Source organism: Akebia trifoliata, chromosome 1 (genome assembly GCF_017979445.1).
Source record: "Akebia trifoliata isolate Shusen 1 chromosome 1, ASM1797944v1, whole genome shotgun sequence".
Classification (NCBI taxonomy): domain Eukaryota; kingdom Viridiplantae; phylum Streptophyta; class Magnoliopsida; order Ranunculales; family Lardizabalaceae; genus Akebia; species Akebia trifoliata.
This window is the reverse complement of record NC_141375.1, coordinates 30,709,174-30,729,305: the sequence shown is the minus strand read 5'-3', so window position 1 is coordinate 30,729,305 and position 20,132 is coordinate 30,709,174. Positions and strand designations below refer to the sequence as shown.

Genomic DNA, 20,132 nt, shown 5'->3' with positions numbered 1-20,132 from the left:
TTATAGAGGATTTGCTCTCAACTCAGGTTCGTTCAATTTTCTTTTTAGTCAAATGGTGTGATATGAGTAATTTAATTAATTAAGGGAGTGAATACTTGTACATCAAATACAACAGATATCACTCCATCATAAAAATGAAACCCTATTTTTTTTCTAATTCCCATAATACCCTTATGTGTTGCGCATCGAGTCGACTCGGTCAAATCATTCAAGTTGAGATAATCAATGTATAAAATCATGACTGAATTGGTGATAAATTTGAAACCATGGTTGAAAAGTGGGAAGTTGCCTAGTTGACTCGACCAAATCAATCAAGTGAGACAACCGAAATTTGAAGCCATGACTAAATTGGTGAGAAATTTGAAACAATGTCCGAATTGGTGAGAGCTTTGAAATTAGAGCTGAGTTGGAGGGACCCATTAAATCATGTATGTCTCACTAGTGCATATGAAGGGTTTTTGGGTAGAGATGCCAAAAATAGACGTGTATGTAAGAGTGCAATATTTACATTTTTTTTAAAGTGCAACTATACAAGATGGGGTGTAATATGTATTTTTCACGTTGTGGAGTGTTACCTGTTGTATATGATCTGCAAGTATTTGCTCTCTTTTTCTATTTTTTTGATAACGAAAGGTATTCGGGCCAGCTTGCGTGCACCATACTAGTCCCTATGCCCTGCACTCAGGCTATACCCTACTACGTGGAGCGGTGCGTGGCCACCAAGATTTTTTATGGGTAGTGGGATTTGAACTTGAGACCATAGAAAGAACAGATTCCTTGGCCTCAAATTACTACGATTCATCACCCTTATTTAAAGTATCATTCCAACATCAACTCACTATGCTAATACACTACAATAAAATCTTGAGCTATCTATTAGGAGTGTACATAGTTCAGATTTGTGACAAAATTGGAATTGAACCAAACATGATTGATTCTACACATTTGGAACTGAACCAATCCAAACCAACTTTGATTCGGATCGGTCTCGATTCTTATACTTATTATTTTTAATAGTAAAATTAAAATAATTAAAATTTAAAATTAAATAAAGCATCACGCATAACACATTATTTGAGTATTGTTTGAATGTTTTTACCTTTTATATTTTAATATTATATTATATATATATATATATTGGTTCAATTCTCGGATTGGTTCAGTTCTATTATACCCCTAATTCGGAATTGAATCAAATCAATCGATTTTTTTTATTTTTATAATCTGTATCTAAACCAATCCAATCTAAAAGACTTCAAATTGATTCGATTATCGAATTTATCCGATCCAATGTGCACCTACTATCTACATAGTCTGTTCAAATAGGTAAAAATACTTACTTTCTTAAATTGGCTTGGTCCCATTATTATATCAGTGGGTGTATGACAACCTTTGTGGGTAGGTTTACCTAATGGAAGAAAGTTCAATCTAAGTAGAAGAAATTGAATTATTACATTGTGTTGGATGGAGTATTTGGAGTTAGATCAACCAAAATAAGATAATTGGGGATTAAAGCGGACCCCCAACCGACAATATTAGAAGAAAACAGCTTACATCCCACATGGGCACGATCGAGTCCATCTTTGAAGCAGGAAGATCACTTCAAAATTTGAAGAAACCCTCCTCGTTACAAGACATGTGGTATTTTGAATTTATTTCATACCCTTACATTTCTGTCAAAATTTGAAATACCTCCTTGAAAATATTATGTATAATCCAATGAAAAGGGTTTCTTCATAATTCTGAAGTGGGATGCCTGTTCAAAGCTTTTTGGGGCACGACCATAAGCTTGCTTAAATATTTCGTAACCCCAATTAATTAATTTGACTTTGTATTTTAAAGATGACAAGTCTTTTTCAAATGATCTTTTAGTTTTGAAATTTTAATGTCAACCACTGATAAATTTGAATGGATCGTTAAATTCAAAAGTGAAACATATTGAACTTTTTTTTATGAAAATGTTTATGCCACGTGTAATTATTAGAGGCATAAAAAGTGGCAAAGACACGCAAATGGGTGCTTTAAGTTAAAAACAATAGTTGGAGGCTAATATTTTCAATTGGTTCGTAAAGAAGACTTTCAACTTTAGTTTAAAGTCCACATTGAACCACACATCCCATTGACCTATTACTTTCAAATTGCTTGAAGATTTAGGTCCTGAATGATTGCATTGGAAATCGATGGGAAATATATTTTTTTAAGAAAAAAAAAATGGAATTGTGAGTATAATATTGACATGTTGTTTTTAAGAAAAATGTTATACTAACCTTCAACTTGATTGAAATCAGACTTCGTTGAATATGTCCAAACTATCAACTATTTTTTTTATAAACTTATCATTTCTTGGAATTATTTTTTACATTTTTTTTAGTGTGTTCGTTTCTAGTAATTTTTTTTTTCCTAGTTTTTTCACTCATTTTTTTCAATATCTATTGTATGGGATCGAATTCAAATTAAATCTTGGTTATAAGCAGGTGAAAAAATTTGAGAAAGGTTGGAAGATTAGGCAAGATCGTATTTTAGCACAGCTCAACCCTGTGGTACTTGAGGTGCTAATCAGCCCGGTATAGTTGAGTCAAGTTGATAACCTGTTGGAAGAGTAGAACATAGTAGATGTTTGGAGTGACTTTAGTTATTTTTTTAAACTGGAGCGAGAGAGCATCCTAGAAATTTAGGAATGATTAACTATGACAGTCAAATTCTATCCTCAGTAAATAATTTTTCACTTTGTAAGAACTTTCTGTTAGTTAATCTTAAAATGCAGGAAATGATCACCCTAAATCCTCATGAATAAGGAAATGAGTGATGTGTCTAAAGGGGTAGTAAATAAATAAGATTAACCTATAAAGAGGATAAATGAGGCCATGAGGGAAAGGACTTTTAGAAAATTGTTTAGTTTTGCTAATTATTATTTTCTACAACTTCTATTCTAATTTGAGCATCGAAGGGTTTTTGGTAGGATTACATTAGTTCCCCAGTTTGATTGAAGAGTAAGGACTTTCCATTAAAGCTTCCGTTGAGGTGTTCGAAGTAAATTTAGAACTAACCTCTACATCTGCTATCGATAAGGAAAAAAAAACACCCTTTACATCTATAACACTCATTTTTTTAATATGATGTTTCTTGATTGACCATTAATCAACTATATAAAACATAGTTAATCTTATTACTTGTTTTGTAAAAAAATTCTTTCAAATTGATTGATATGCGTCAAGCACATGGTACTACATCCACTAGCATTTAAGATGATAGAATTGATGGTTTTGAATTATTTCTAGTCCATCAATTTTGATTGGATGTTCTTATTTTGGGGAGCCCATGCTAAATCTATACTTTACATACTTTATCATGGTTTAGGTTTACCTCCCCATCTCCAAATGCAAGACTAGGTTTACCCCCTTTACCAAAAGTTAATATCCCTTTTTTTCTTTTCTTGATGAATTAATGGTAAATTTTTTACTTTTTTTAAATATCCTTCAAAATTTTAATTATTAAATAAAAATGTGAATGAAATCAAATTTTCAGCATTAATTCAACAAAGAAAAGGGAAAAGAGAGGTTGACGTTCAGTCGAGGAGAGTAAACCTACATTGCATTTATAGGGGGTAAATCTAATATTACCAATTTCATAAGGTTTTTAACTGAATTACTGTTTTAATTTTATGTCCATTCCCTCTCTAGTCTCATCAACAGATATTATATAAGATAATTTATTTTCTTCAACATTTTTTTTTTCTTCTAAGTTTAAAAACAAATAAACCTGGTTTGATTAGCTTTCTTGATGGACTTGATTAAAAAAAAAAAAAAAAAAAAAAAACCAGCAGTCCTCTAATGCAAATAAACCACAATTAGCTGTATTACTAGTTGACAAATGAATTATTTATGATGAAATAATGAAATTGAATGATTTAAGCATGTACATCGACATCAACATCAACATGAATAATGCCACCAAATTCATTTAAGGTATGGGCCCCATATCCCTTAATTATTCTCGTGTTCCAATCAAAAGGAAAGTTGGAGGTAAAGCAAGGCGAGTGCGTGGGGAGTGAGTGTGTGTGTACGTGTGGCTCAAATACATTGTTGCGATTTGTGATTACGAACTTGTGAAGGAACCTTCGTCAAGTTGTTTGTTTTCATTCAATTAAGAAGATAACATTATAACAGCCGACTATACGCTTTTCAAAGTAGCACATTTATGTGTACAGGTGCGCGTGGACCATGTTTTAAGCTTGAATAAGAGGTCGCCAACGCACCGTTCCGTGCATCTGGAAACCCTAAACGGCTACACCTACTTACATGGACTAACAATATGAACCTTAATTGGGGGCAGATCTCGGGACATATGTAAAAATAATGATTCTTCAAAATATGGGTTAGACATTTTGGATTGAGCTGATTTTTTGTGAGGATGATCTCTATGATGCTCACAAAAAATCAGCCTAATTTGAAATTTCTAAATCTATAAAAAATAATTTACAAATTATTGGTAAAAAATTGATAATCCACATTCTAAATCATTTTTTATGGGGTTAGAAATTTCAGATTTGACTGATTTTTTTAAGATAATATTTTCATCATAGAGATCATCTTTACAAAAAATCAACTCAATCCATAATTTCTTACCCTTATTTTGAAAAATTATTATTATTACATTGTTTTTACATATGTCCCATGATCTATCCCCATCTTAATTTCATGTAAATATGTTATAAGATGGTATTCCATCGATCATTAAATTGAGACCTGTCGAGCTTTATTATTATTGTATTTTGGTGAATATTTGAGGATCGAATTCAAGGGGAAATAAGATAGTCAATTTTTTTTTTTTTGTAAAATATGGGCAAAAGTTTTAGAATGAGCTGATTTTTTATGATGACTATTTTTATGGTAAGAAGATCATCCTAATAATAAAAAAAAAACAGTTCATTTCGAAACTTCTAACTCCAATTTAATTTACAAGTTGAAGAATCGTGGACCATCAATTTCTAGTGTTAATTTGCAAACCCCTTTTGATGGGGTTAGAGGTATCAGAATGAGCTTATTTTTGCTGAGGATGAGCTTCTCACCATAGAGATCATCCTCATATACAATCAACCTATTCTGAAACTTCTAACCTCATCAAAAGTTGTTTACAAAAAAAAAAAAAAAAAAAAAACCTTGACTATCTTGTTGTCCCTTGAACCCAACCCATACTTGAGATACCCATATATTTTCAAACTAATGACATTTGTCGATTGACAATAGTTAAAAGTCATTTGGAATATGTGGACCCACAATATCTTTAGGGAATCTCAACTGCATGTAATTATGATATAAGATGGAATTTCATTGATAAATAAATCGAAAGGAGTCAAGCTTTATTATTATTGCATTTAATTTGGTGAATATTTTCGGTACCAAATATTTTCAAACTTATGACATGTGTTGATCGACAATAACTGGAAGTCGTTTGGCATGTGTGGACCAACAATATCTTCATAGAATCCCAATTTCATGTAATTAAGATATAAGATGGTATTCCATTGATAACTACATCGAGAGGAGTCGAGCTTTATTATTGTTGCATTAAATTTGATGAATATTTGAGGTACACTTATAAGTTATCTAACTAATGACACATGTCAGTAGGTAGAAACCCTAAAGCCACCTTCCTTTGGCACATATGGTTCATTGATTCTCATATTCATGTAATTATGACATAATTAAGATGGTACTCCATTGATAACTACCAATTATTTTTGTGTTTTGGTGAATATTTAAGACACCCATTTGTTTTTAAATTGATGACATATTCCTTGGCCTCAATATTCTTTGAAGAGCTATGGAAAATGATCAAAATACCTTTATATTGGGTCCACATTATCAAAGTATTGATGTTAATTTTTCACCCAATTTGAGTAGACAAAAGAGAAATATATGATGCCTCGGAGTACCACAATTTTCTACAACCCTTAGTGCATCATGTGTGTGGTGGGAGGGGACTGCACATACCCCAAGGATTAGTCGGGTGCTTTAAGATGCTCAAATAGATATAATTCCTTTAAATTACTTTCTAAATAAAATGACAAATATACCCTAAATAATAAATTTAAATATAATGTTATAAGAACATTCTTTAAAACAAGAGTCTTGATAATCATGCGCTCTTTTTTCCAAATGCCCCCCTACGCCTCCATCACAGAATCATAAATCATTTGCCTCGAAGTACACATGAATTTTTTTTTATGATTATATAACTGTTAAGTCGGGGCCGTTTAAAAAAAGAGCATCAAATTATCATTAGTTAAAAAAAAAAACCCTTCACCACCATCATCAAGGGACAAAAAAAGTGTAGAGATCAACTGAGATAAGTACACTTTAATAGACTTTTTGATCGATTAGTCAAATTAATGACAATGATCAATTCCTAGACCTTCCTTACAAATTTGGTGGAGTTACCATTCTCACTTAGAAGTGGCGGTGTTACAACTGTCTTATCTGCTAAATTAAATGCCAAGAAGACAAGTCAAGCAAACAAACCACTAGCAAATTTTTGGAGTTCATTTTCTATGAATAAATAAATTTGGCCACCCAACTTTGGATTGTACGTATGTGTACACCAGAAGGTCAATTTCTTATGTGACTGCTGGCCCAATCTTTGTACATGTCAAATTTTATGCCCCTCTACATTTTGTTGAATATCTCAGATACCCATTATATTTTCAATTTGATGGCATGCCCCCTCGTTTCTGTTTATTTGAAAGAACAGAAGAAAGAAGAAGAAGAAGAAAATGACTTAAATATTATCTTATCTTCATTCTCTAGTCAAAAGTCATTTTCTTCTGTGATAAATTATTTTTTGACTTATTCAACTTTATTCAATTCATCATTTTCAACATCATCTTAATCACTCAGAAAAAAATTTATGATTTTTTTACTTGAAATCCAATCATCTTCTGATTTTCTAATAAATTAATTTTCAATTCTTTTTTAAGATTTAAAGGTTGAAGGAGATAGAATCTTAAGAATTAATACTAGAATCAGAAGGATTGACTGATTTGAAGAAGAGAAATGTAAGGGCTTTTGACTAATAACTGAGACTGCGGGGGCATATCGTCAATTTGAAAATGATGGTATCTCAAATATTCTAAAGAAACAGGGGGTGTCTAAATCACCCTAGTTTTAAATTGCAAATGGGGGCTGAAGAAGCTTAAGCCGAGCCGAGAGAATCAGCTGAGCCCTATTTTTTAATTCTACCCATTGAATAAAATCAAACCCTAGATTGGATTATACGTGAAGTCGTTGGCTGCCAGCTGTTATTCAACTTTAGTGACGTTAACTCCTAGACGGCTATGTCCACTGGCTAAAAGGGCCACAAGTTTATTTTGATGCCAGAAAATTTGAATTTTTCACCCTCGAAGGGTTGGGTGTCCCCGTCGTAAAATAGAGAGAATTACTTAATGATTCTCTGATGCTAACTTTTCTTTTAATTTAATTCTTGACTTTAGTCGATTATCAAAATAATTCATTTAATAAATCTTTCTTTTCAAAACAATCATTAAACCTTACTTTAGACATTTTTCACGATTGAAATGTTGAAATTGTCCTAAATCATTTGAATTCATCATTTTTCATTCTAAAAAATTAAATTTCCGACATCCTAATCGAATTTTGAAGACTTCATTCTAATTAAAAGAATTTGAAAAGGAAGAAGAAGTCGTTTTCAAAGGATTTTTTTAAAATTATTTTAATTTATTTTTGGATAAAATTTGATCAAGGATGGTTCTTTTGATTTGAAATCATCTACGTAAGTCATTATGTCAAGTTTTAAGTAGTTCTTCTCATGTATTAATAGTTGGAAAACTTAAAAAATGAAGACGAGTGAATATTATAGTTTTGAGATCGACTATAATAAAAATGTCGACATTGATGACAAAAATATTGAACTCAAAAATAAAAATTGTTGACCTCGACGTTGTAAACCCAATCATTTTCATTTTTTTAAGTTTTTTTTTTAAAATTAAAATACATGGAAAGATCAACTAAAAATTGACATAACAACTTTTGTAGATAATTTCAAACCAAAAGAACATCCTTAATCAATTTTCATCTTAAAAGGAAGTAAAGTAATCGAAAAATCCTAGTTTTTTTACATAAATCTACAAAATGCTTGAAAAAAAACCTTTGAAAATGGTTTCTTCTTTCTTTTCAAATCTGTTTCATCATAATGGAATCTCCAAAACTCAATCGGAATATCAAAAATCTATTTTTTTTTAGACAAAAATGATGAGTTTAAATGATCAAGGCATTTCGACAATTTAATTGGGAAAAATGTCAAGAGTGAGGTTTTAAGATTGTTTTGAAAAGAGGGGTTTACTAAATGGTCTATTTTGATAGCTTGCAAAAATCAAGGACTAAATTGAAAGAAAAATTAATGCTAAGGACTATTAAGTAATATTCCCACAAAGTAAGGAGTTTACATGTTGCACATGTTGATTAGAGGATAAAAATCAAAATCTATCCTGGAAAAAAAAAAAAAAAAAGAATCAGGATTTAGAGCAATCTCCTGTTCCTGTATAATAGGAACAATGTTTACATGGCAGGATTTAATTGGTGTTTAAAACACATTGAAGTCCTAAACAAAGTCATGCATACAATTTTATGTGTTTTAAATCCAACCAAATCGTGCCACATAAGCATCATTTCTTATTACAGGAATGGGACATCATTCAACTGGATTGTTACGAGAATACATCTATTGGATTGTGTGCTATATTAAAAAGAGTCATGATAATTTGACTTGCCAGGTGACATACTCAAATGATTTCCATGACATGGCAAGTCCAAGTATCATAGATCTGAACGCCTCGAGATACATGATTGCATTTCCACAAGGGAATCGTGTATCCCGAGATATACAGATCTACGATTCTCGAATTTTCCACGTCATGAAGTCATTTGCATATACCACCTGGCCAATCATATTATCAAGATTATATTTAAAAAAACAAATTGGCTAGGAGTACATTGTATCTTTAAACTCCCACCAAAACAAGTCGCGTAGACACTGTTTCTATGTTATAGGAACGGTAAATTTAATACAAGAAAATGCTTTTTTTCATAGAAGTTTCACACCCTCTCCCAAGTTTTGGGGAAAATTACTTATGATACCCTAATATAAGGTTTTCTCTCTAAATGATCCATATTTTTGGACGGTACAACCTAATTACTAAAGTTTTTTCAATTAATATCCGAAAAGTGCCTTTGTCGGGTCGTTATTCATCAAAGGATTTTGTTAATATGAGGATATTTTGGTAAAATGTAATTGTTTTTAAGGGCATTTTTGTATACAAAATTCAAATTTCAAAGTGTATTTATTGCACTTTAACATTAACAAGACCGTTCATCAAATACCCAACCTGATGATTTTATTGGGTTGGGGTTGGAAGTGGGGAGGGTTATTAGTAGAGAATGAAGATGATTTTCTATTTTTTCATAGAAATAGAAATCAATAAAGTTGCAAAATGTATAGTTAAGTAGAATATGAATTTTGTCGTTTTTAAAACAAATAAAGAAGCACATTCGCCACTTTTGAAAATAGCTTTACCGTCGTTTTATATTTGAAGCAAGGAATCTGCTTCTTGACACTGTAGAAAACAGCAACATTTTACCACATCGAGAAGCGAAAACGCCACTGATTCACTATTGATCTAGTCTATAATTCACAAAATCATATTTATGAGGAAAATAAGATTTTTTTTTTATTATAGAAAATTAATGAATAATTAACCTTTTTGAGAATGATACCATGCTTCATTGTGGAAGATTAAATTTTCAAAATGATGAATATTTCATTTGTTATTACAAAATACGTAAATGTATTGTTGAACATTTTAGATTAGCTAAAAGAGATGGTCGTGGATGATCAAGTAAAATATATTTTAATATTGAGTTTTGATGGAGTGACTTCAAAATTGTACCTCATATCACATCCTGACATGAAAGTGTGTAGGAATCATATGGTTCTTACACACTTTCACGTCAGGATGTGCGATATGAGATACAATCTTGAAGTCACTTCAACTTAAAATAAAATTAGAGAGAATTTAGTGAAAAAAAACCCTATATAAGTATGCATTAAGTAATCTTCCAACATTAAAAGCACAAAATCAAGCCTTTGCTGTACATTCAATTAGTGCACCTTCCACTCCCTTTTCAAAAGACCCCACAATTCCTTCTCTCCTCAACTTATCCTCCTTAGCTTTCCTACAAAATATAACCCACCCATTAACCTCCAAAGCTACACAAACACCAATAGTAGTAGACAGAGCCAAACAATAACCCAACTTGGCATAAGACCTATTCGAACCCATCACATCAAATCCCTGAAAAACGTTCACCACCCCTAACACCACACAACCATACCCAACAAAATGATGGTAAGATTTCCAATATTTCCGAAACTTATTTGTTGTTTTGGGCCGAAAAAACAATGCCAATGTTTGCAAACTCCCTAAGCAAAATGTTGCAATACCCAACTTGCGGTGGAGCCCATAAACCACACCGGGCGACATCTCCCCTAGCCGAACTCCTATTGCAAACCCCGCCGTCCCAAGCAAGAAAGCGGAAAGTTGGATACCTGCATGAGCATAGAACCATACAACTCCCACAGCTTTCATGTGGCGGAAGTATCGGGCTGTGACGGCTCCCACGGGTAATAAGAATCCCCATGAAACAGCATTAAGAATCCCATGTACAAGTTTCAGTGTTTTGATGTTCTTGTGCCCTGCAGCTGCAATAATGTATGATAAATAAGTTCCCATAGGTTTCCTTACCAAATAAATGAAATAAGAGGAAAATAGATAATAAAAAGATTGCAGATTAAAGATATTTGGGCTTTCTTTATTCTTTTTTCAGTTTTAGATGGTCGATCTCCTAAATCCAGAGGATTCAATTAAGATTTAATTCTCATGGTCTCTATGACTTTGCATGAATTATGGATGGAAAATGGTTTTTACTGAAAAATGTGATTTTCAAATATATGGGGTGAGCTTTTTTCCACCTAAAGCAATTTTTCGATCTCCTTGGGTGCGAAAATATTTTCTCACCCCATTCAAGGAAAATGATTTTCCCACCTTCTCACAACTTCCCGGACCTCGGAAACTAAAAAACAACTCTCCTTTCCAAACTTCCCTAGTGCAATTGAATGAAGGAATTTGTTTCCCACGACAATTTTTTCGAGAAATTCATATTTTCTTGGAAACAAATCCCCTCCAATCAAGAAGAGCCTTATTGATCAAATCTAAATTGAATCAACTATTCTTACTACTATGAGGCATTTTTACCATTTGTAGTATCATGACCCATCGTATTATTGCATTCCCTTCTACTAGTAGTTAGAAATGTTACCCGCTGCAATGCCTGATAAGACATCGATGGTGGCAACAGACGAGAGGTCGTTAATGGTAGTTGGGTGGATAGTCGGCGAGTAGCCTTGCACGTAGACTCCTCGATTCCATACAAGATTGATTCTAGTTCTGTTAGGTACAAGTTTCAATGTGACATAGATTTGTATTGCGGCGCCATTGTGAATGGAAGCCATTTTTCCACCATATAGTGTGGCAGATGAGGAGATGAAATGGATATCAAGCGGACGAGAAAGTAATGGGGTGCGTTGTAGCTTTACGGTTGGGTCAAGTATGTATGTGAGGAGAACAAGAGCTCCCGAATTGGGGTCTGGGAAGGCAATGAGAGCACGAGTACCCGTCATCTCAGGGGAGCTAGGGTTGATACCCCAACCAACCCAGCCAGAAGGAGAGATGAATGAGCCAAAGAAGACGAGATCAAGGGTTGCATTGTGAGAGTAGTACGTCCATGCTATTGAGGCTTGTTGGGTAGGGAGTGTCATGCACTTATGATAGGTTTTGGTCGTTGTAAAGGTGGTACAATGTGCGGCATTTGCCGCATGTGGCCGGTGAGAGAGGAATAAAAGGAAAAAGAAGAAGATCATGGTTGTAGAAAGAGGAAGAACAAGTAGAAGGAAGGGAAGAAAGAGGATGAAAATGAAAGAAGGGTGGTGTCATTTAGAGTATTTTTGTAAGGGGGGAGTGTTGTAAGGGAAAGTGAGTGGTGGGGGTAGTGAATGTCTAAGGGTATTGATTGCGCTTAGCTTTGAAGGCAAGTGAAGATATGATTAGTTTGGTTGGTGGGCATGGGAGCAGAGAGTTTTGGATTAAGATGTTGTTTTCTTTATGCCTTTGTCGGTGGGTGCATGATGGGGGGAAATATCCTCGTATGCATGACATATTTCTTTCATTTTCTATTGATTTGAAGTTTTCCCTCTTGGAATTTAAGGTTGAAAAAAAAAAATGATCTGTCTTCAGATTTACAAAGCTAATTTTGATGGATATTAGAGATTTACTGATCTAATTTGTAATTGTGGAACTGTTAAAACCAATTAGTCCTGCCCCCTTGTTAGCAATTCGGAATACGGCAAAAATTCGATTCATGAAAAATTCGAGTTCTATTCGATTTTGGATTCTAAAAATCCAGTCTAAAATTAGGCAAAAATTTGATAAATGGAAAATATGCGGCATATACTTCATACGTGTATTATCCGTTTTATTTAAAAAATTTGGCCATATGATAATGATGGTGATGATGAAATTGGTGATGTTAATGGTGATGGTAATAATGATGGTGGTGATAATGAGGACCAATGAGGTTATTGGTCCATTGATTTTTAAAAGAAGACCAAAGTCAAAGGGACAAATCATCAATTTGAAAAATTAAGGTGTAATATCAAATAAATGTAGAGGGCTATGTCATTATTTTTAAAAGATAAAAGAGACATTTGTCACGTAAAAAAGTGGATTCCTTCAAAAATTTGAAGCAAGGCCTCTTAAAAGTCGACTTGTATTAAACGTCACAACTTATAAGTTTATATTTTGCAACATACAAGTTATAGTAGCATTTTGTTTCCACCGTGTTTTATAAAAATTCATAAAAAATGTGTTTTATTCTTTTCAAACTAAAAATCTGTGAATTATTCAGAATAGTTCAATAATTCAGAGAATAATACTTTCATTGAAAAGATCGAAAAATTCGTGAATTTTTCAAGAATTAAACGGGAGATTGGTAACAAGGGTTCTGCCTGTATCTCTTCATCATTGTTCAAATCTATATATGTTACCACGAACTAGTACAAATCGAACAAGTTCGAGGTTTGATTCATAGTGGGTTCATAAAGAACAACGAATGAACACCTTTATTTTGGTGAATTTTTTTAGATGCCTTTTATGGTTTGGTCAAATATTAGAGATAATTCTTATTTTAAAAATCCCAAGATTTTGTCAATATTAAAAATACATATTTATTTTTAAACTGATGATATCACCCCTTGACTTGAGTCTTTCCTATGAGATTAACTTAAATGACTTAAATATCCGCCACAAACTACCTCTAAGAACCAAGTTCATCCAAGCGAACCAACAAACCAAGTAACATAGGTTCAGACAAAAAGTTTGGAACTTGATATGTCAACTTTATCACTTGATTGCCCGTTGAATTGAAAACTCCTCACAAATACTCAATATGGCAATAAATTTTTTTTTTTAATGTGAAGAGCACAGTTACAAAATTCTCCGAACTAGGGGTTAGCTAATTAATTCAATGAACTAATCAGTGCCCCCTCAATTAATTATGAAATATGGTAATATTTTTACCCTTCACCTCCATTATTTTAGTTTTTTCAACTTTCAGACCTTAAGAAAGAAGTTAGGATTTAGAGAGGGATTGAATGATAGGCTTTGTTAAAAATTTCAATAAAATATTTTGTATAATTTCTAAAATTTTGCCAATTTTTTTACAAAACTTTTTCAAGTTTATCCGAATTAACTGAATTGAACCTTCACCGAGTAATTACAGAATCCAAACTTTGTTACTATGGTCAAAGTAAATCTTTTTGTAGATTTTTCTTTCTTAAATCTGATCTATGTTTGAAAAACTAGAGGATTTAGGTGTTATTGGATTTAAAAGTGATCAAATCAAAATTATAAAACAATCACTAGAGCGGAAAACTACTGTAGAGGATCCTCTCCCAATTGGTTTTTGGTGCTTGCCCAACCTTGTGAGGATAGGCAAGTTAGTTGGGCCAAATCCCCTATGAGTCCAACTCTCAAAAATTTCAATTGCGCTTATATTCATCACTGAAAGAGTTGGGTTTAAGATTTCCCTAGTCCCTTCTCATCAATGGACTCCTGACACATACAAAGGTGTGCGGTATGTTCGAGTGTACATCAAAACGTAGTGAGTGTACATCAAAACATAGCAAAAATTATCTTGAAATTAGGTGAGTTGGGAGTGGTATTGGGTGGAGAATAATTTTTTTTTTTTTTTCGGTATTATTCTTTGCTTGGAAGTTAAGCATCATTGATTTGGTCCCATAAATGGAATGATGAGTAGTAGTCTTGTGTTCATGATGAGATTAGACCACAAAATCTCTTGTTTATAGTTTCACACTTGTCACCATTGTTTGTGGATAATGGACTTACCCTTGACCATGGTCTTTCATGAGAGACTGGCAAAAAAATATTCTAACACAAAATGAACTATGAAAAACACTTAAATAGCCCGCAAAAAAAAAAAATCTTTGATTTATTTGGCGATCTTTGAAAAAAAATTTGCTCAAAAACTTCTATATGAAAATTTTCATTTTCTTCGACCATTCCTCAAGGATTATAATTTTTATTTATTTGATGGTCCCCAATCTTTGCTTGAAATACGAACGGCTGTAGGTGTATCAAAAGAGTTTATGTTGGAAATGTGGAAGATTTTAGTATCTAACACTATGAGACTTTAAACCAACTTAGTAAAAGTTGGCATCTTCACCTTCATCCGTTGGTGTGTTGGTGCCTAGGGATCTCAAGTGTCCTTTCCTCTTCATGATTGATTTGATTAATTGTAGTTCTAAGTTAAGCCATATAATTTTCCTTACAAATTGGAATGGTAATATAGAATCTAAAAACTCATACTTAAATGTCCATCATAATGTAAAACATCAAAGTATAACCCTCCGATGCCTACTCGTGAGTAAAGCCAAGCACTCAAACGAATATAATTGTTAGAAAGCACCATAAAAATATGTATAAACCTCACGAGTGATTGTTATAAAATCACATCATAAATAAAGAGAGTTGCTATTTGCCACAACAACTTTTGCTAATTTCATACCAATTGTGTGCAATTCTTTGATGATTTACGAATTGGTGTGGCATTAGCAAAAGTTGCTGTGGCAATTGTAACTTTCTAAATAAATCCAATTCACTTATGGTGAATTTTATAAAAAAATCACTTAGAATTTATTACAAAAGCACTCCACAAATTAATAAGAGCAACCTACACGATAATCGAATTGTTTTGTCTTATGTGGGTTAAAAAATTTAGAATAAATTGATTTTTTGTGAGGATGATCTCTATGACAAGGATATCATCCTCATAAAAAATCAGTTCATTCCAAAACTTTCAACCCCATTAAAACTGGTTTTAAAAAAAAATGGACACTTTATAATTCTTGATCTTATTTTGATAGGGTTAGAAGTTTCAGAATAGACTGATTTTTAGGCGAGGATGAATTTTTCATCATAAATATCATCCTCACAAAAAATCGACTCATTCTAAAAATTTTAACCCGTATAAGACAAAACAATTCGACTATGGTGCGGGTTGTGGGGTGCTTTTATAATTACACAATCACTTTTTGAGGTGGTATGGTGTGAGATAAGTGATTGATTTTGTAAAAAAAATCACTTAGTGGGGTTTTTTCATGCTTTTATGGTGTGGCAATAAAATGGTCTAAGTCTATTGATCGGGCCAGAAAGCAAGAGAGGGCAGTTAGGGAGGGAGGGAGAGGTAAAAGAGGAAAGATGAGTGAGAGTTTGGAAGGAGAGAAGGTGATATTAGTTCCATACATGAAAGAACACGTCCCTAAGTACCATCAATGGATGCAAGACCCATCACTTCTTCAGGCCACAGGGTCTGAACCACTAACACTTGACCAGGAGTACGAGATGCACCTCTCTTGGACGCAAGACCCCAACAGTAATCTTTCTTCCTTTTCTCTTTGGTTTTGTGATCTTTCATCACAATTAATCAATTGGGTTCTCTTTGTTATGTCGAATTAAATTAAAATTACAAAGTGGGTGTTGCAGAGCACACTTTCATTGTATTGGCTAAGCAAATGGTAGTTGGAGATTTCGTCCACGGAGATCCCCATGTTGAAGGTTAGAATTCTACTTTTGCATCTTTTTATTTGTGATTTATGATTCTTTTATATGGGTTTTGTTAGATTTATGTTAAACGATTGCTTTTCAGGGTTTTGGAGATCTTAATTGGATTTTTTTTGTGGGTGCAAGTTGGTGGGCATCAATGATTAATCTTAAATTTTTTTTTTAAATTTGTTTATATTTGCATTTTTAATTGATCTAATGGAAGTTTTTTCATGGGTAGAGATCAGTTGGGGAAAATAGTCATTTTATCACCCAATATGACGAGTCTTGTAATCATTGAATATGATCGATTTTATGGAGTTCTTCTCAGTGGTTGAATGTTTTTCAGGGAAGATTCCTTTTATTTTAGTCAAGAATATTAACAGTAGACAATCCGGTTAGTGGTAGTAGTCGGTGCACCATGCACGGGGTGTCTTTAAACCATTTCAGTGGTATTGACGCTCACAGATTTTACCAACTTAACAAACTAGTTTCTTAAAAAATGATTGGTGTTACTCTCATGACACATGATCCTTAGATATCAAACTGAATCAGTTTGCCATTCCCCTTTGTATATCACTATAGAAATCATTTTCCCTAAAATGTTATCTAAATTCACAACTATCTGGCACCGTCGATTACCAAGTTACGTGGGAAAGTTTTCATGTTGTTGTTTCCTAGATGACCGGATTACTGATATTGACGCTAGTATGGGAAATGGGGACACAACTCCTCGTTTTCCGAAATCTAAGACACGAAAACAAACATGGGTATTCTATCCAATAATACAATACTATGCTTTATATTTTAGGTTTCCGAGCTAAGTATCATAATTTTTAATTTACACCATGTCACATACAATGAAACTTCTACATTCGCAATGCTTTCAACAATGAGACTTGCTATAATATACTATATACTATATATATTTGTCGACATGACAAACAATTATTTGTCTATTAGTACAATAAGAAACTATGAAGTTGTAACACAGAAGTATCCATGCAATATTGGAATTAGTATCATATGTTTTGGATATGGGTACACTAATCATATTGGAGTACCTGTACATCATAGGTTTTTATCCTCTGATCAGTCTAACGATGAATGGTCAATGATGGTAGCTCTTTATTCTCATCTATATACACTCCTTTTAATCTGTCTTTTTTCTTGGTTACTTTTTGCTCCTACTATAAACATCCATTTCAAAGAAGATGAGGTGGCTACCTCTCCTTCTAATCTTAGTTTAAATAAAAAATTATGAATATTTTATGTTCATTATTACTCCGTTTGTATCTTGGCCTTTATTTAAATGTGTCGCACAAAAACTGTGTTACCATGAAATAGGAAGTTGGAAATTCTGGTATTTGTGAATGGATATCAGTTTCTTGGTAGCTGTATCCTGCTTAGTTCTCTCATCTCTGTGTTTCTATAGTTTCCTAGAGGACGTCAAAAGCAATTTCCTCCCTACGCAGTTTCATCCTACTATGCTTCATTTTGTTCCTTGTGGCATAACTATTTATTGTTTAATAAATGTGGTTCTTAAAATTTAATTTGTTAATCTTGAGAAACAGAATTCATAATGGTGCAAATGGGTACATGAAATGGGCATTGGTTCTGGTGAAGAAGAGATTCGGACTAGCCTAGTAGATATGTAACTTGCAGAGCTACAATGATTGTTGTGATGAGACAGTTTTATTGAACCGATGTATATTAGACGTTTAATACTACAAAATCCTTTTTTTTACAGGCAATGATACAAAATCTGTATTATCTTTGTCCCTTCATTGGATTTTGTTATAGTCCCCGAAACAAGAAATTGATTGGAATTCTGAAGAACCAATCTTATGTTTGTGTGGATTCCCTGTGTGCTTCAAGACCCATAATTGTATTTTTGGGTTATCAATCTGTTGTAATGTCATGCTTTGTTTCAGCTATGGTTGGGGATGTGAACATTTACATGAATGACATGGATGACTCTAAAATGGCAGAGATTGAAATAATGATAGCTGAACCTAAAAGGTACCCTACCAGTCTCTTTTATTGAAGCACCAATTCTCTATAGTTTATTATTGAGTTAAATAATTTGTTCCATTATCAAATTCAAATTACATCGGTGGAAATAACTATAAAAATACCCCTCTCCCTTGGGAAGGTGGTTTTGGTATATGTGTTCATCTTAATGAATTTCTTGGTCTAATCCTTTGCACAGTCGCGGCAAAAGGCTTGGAAAGGAAGCAGTCATGATGATGATGGCTTTTGCAATTGAGAAATTTGGGATCAAGTCATTCTGCGTCAAAATTGGAGACTCAAATCCAGCATCTCTTAATTTGTTCCGAAAATTGGTAAACTCCGTTGCATGTTTCTATATATACATTTTATGGTTGTAAAGGCATGCATGAACTTCATTCATCACGAGACAACCTTTTGACATATAATTGTTGATGATGATTAGGATACATGCATTTAAAGTTGCATCAATGTTCATCACATTAGGTGGACAAACTTCTAATGTACTTGTGCTTGGATGTAGGGTTTTGAAGAAGCTTCTTATAGCGAAGTTTTTAAAGAGGTAAGGACAAAGGGACTAGAGCTTATTGAAATTTAAGTTCGTATTGATTCGTTTTATTCTCTTGTGGTTGACTTTGAGGAAGATAGGTGACTACCACTGTTTGGTGGTTCCACCGAAAAAGGTCTTCTAGGGAAAAGATCACTTCGAGTGGGTGTTAGGCCCTCTGCTTAGTATACTGCACAACGTCACAAACTTACATAGTTTTGTTTTTGGAGTTATTGTTGCTTGGTTAGCAACTTTCTAAACTTCTATGCCAATTTGCAGGTGCTTGGTTGACTGAAAATTGGAAAAAAAAAAAAAAAAAAACAGTCATTGAGAAAGTAAGTAGAAATCAGTGAAAACAAGAAAAAACAGAAGAAAAAGAAATTCAAAATCAGGAAGAAATGAAAAAGAAAAAAAAAACTGAAAACTAGAAAAAATAACGAGATCCCAGAAAAATACTGAAAACCAGAAAAGAAACAGTAAAACTCAGAAAAATAGAGGTTAAAATAGCAAGAATCAGAAAGGAAAAAACAGGAAGAAATAATGAGGCAAAAAAAGGAAGAAGAAAGAAGAACCAGTGAAAGATGTGGAAAAAACACTGAAAAAAATGATGAAAACATGTATAATGTTGAAACTAGCAGCTGAAAAGAATAGTGATTTTTCTTCCGAATAATATGGAGAATAAGGGGAAAATAGAGTGTAAAGAACAGTGATTTTCCAATTTCCTTTCCATTTTTATTGTGTTTCGTTTCATGGTTTTCCCTTGTCTTAAATTTTTTTTTTTTTGTTTTCCATTGTTTGCATACTAGGGAAGTTGTCCAATTTTTATGCCTTATATGAAGTGATTAAAGTTCTTTTTTTTTTTCGGAGTACACAGACCCAAACATTCGGCAAACTGTTTATTTTGCAATGTGCGTGGCTCTGTCGGAAGATGTCCTCATGGTTTACTCAGTGGGTACATTAGTTTTCCACTTTACAATGTGATAATTTACTATAATATTTGTGTTGAACAATTGACAGGTGACATTGGAGTTGCCAGTGAGGAATCCTAGCTGCAAGGAACTGCTGAGCTTGGTTGGTACTTTGATTACACATACACAGTGCTAGAATGTTTGTTTCATCATTTATTCATATTAATGGCAATGATTGGCTCCACCCTTCATTGTTCTTGGAAGCTTAGTTTTCTCCACTTCAGCACCTTTGGACTTGGAAGCTTTAAAACTAACCACACTAATTTGTTTTACACTCTTTTGATATTTAAATCCAGAATCAAATGTACCTTTGGATTGGATTGATTTTAAATAATACATGCCAAAAAATTTGAAATATTCA

At 33.0% G+C, this 20,132-nt stretch overlaps 2 protein-coding genes across 2 annotated transcripts; one reads left to right on the top strand and one right to left on the bottom strand.

The window, feature by feature from the left end:
• Nucleotides 1–10,092: 10,092 nt before the first annotated feature.
• On the bottom strand, nt 10,093–12,098 carry LOC147411681 (Auxin-responsive family protein). The gene is made up of 2 exons (XM_086455084.1): nt 11,391–12,098; nt 10,093–10,773 (listed from the first exon to the last, which is right to left on the bottom strand). The coding sequence occupies exons 1-2, from the start codon at nt 11,989–11,991 to the stop codon at nt 10,151–10,153; spliced, it is 1,224 nt and encodes a 407-aa protein (XP_086311210.1). The 5' UTR covers nt 11,992–12,098; the 3' UTR covers nt 10,093–10,150.
• Nucleotides 12,099–15,853: 3,755 nt separating this feature from the next.
• Nucleotides 15,854–20,132, top strand: LOC147411680 (Acyl-CoA N-acyltransferases (NAT) superfamily protein). Its single transcript, XM_086451096.1, has 6 exons — nt 15,854–16,079; nt 16,190–16,261; nt 18,181–18,268; nt 18,459–18,591; nt 18,780–18,818; nt 19,821–20,132. The coding sequence occupies exons 1-6, from the start codon at nt 15,905–15,907 to the stop codon at nt 19,905–19,907; spliced, it is 594 nt and encodes a 197-aa protein (XP_086307222.1). The 5' UTR covers nt 15,854–15,904; the 3' UTR covers nt 19,908–20,132.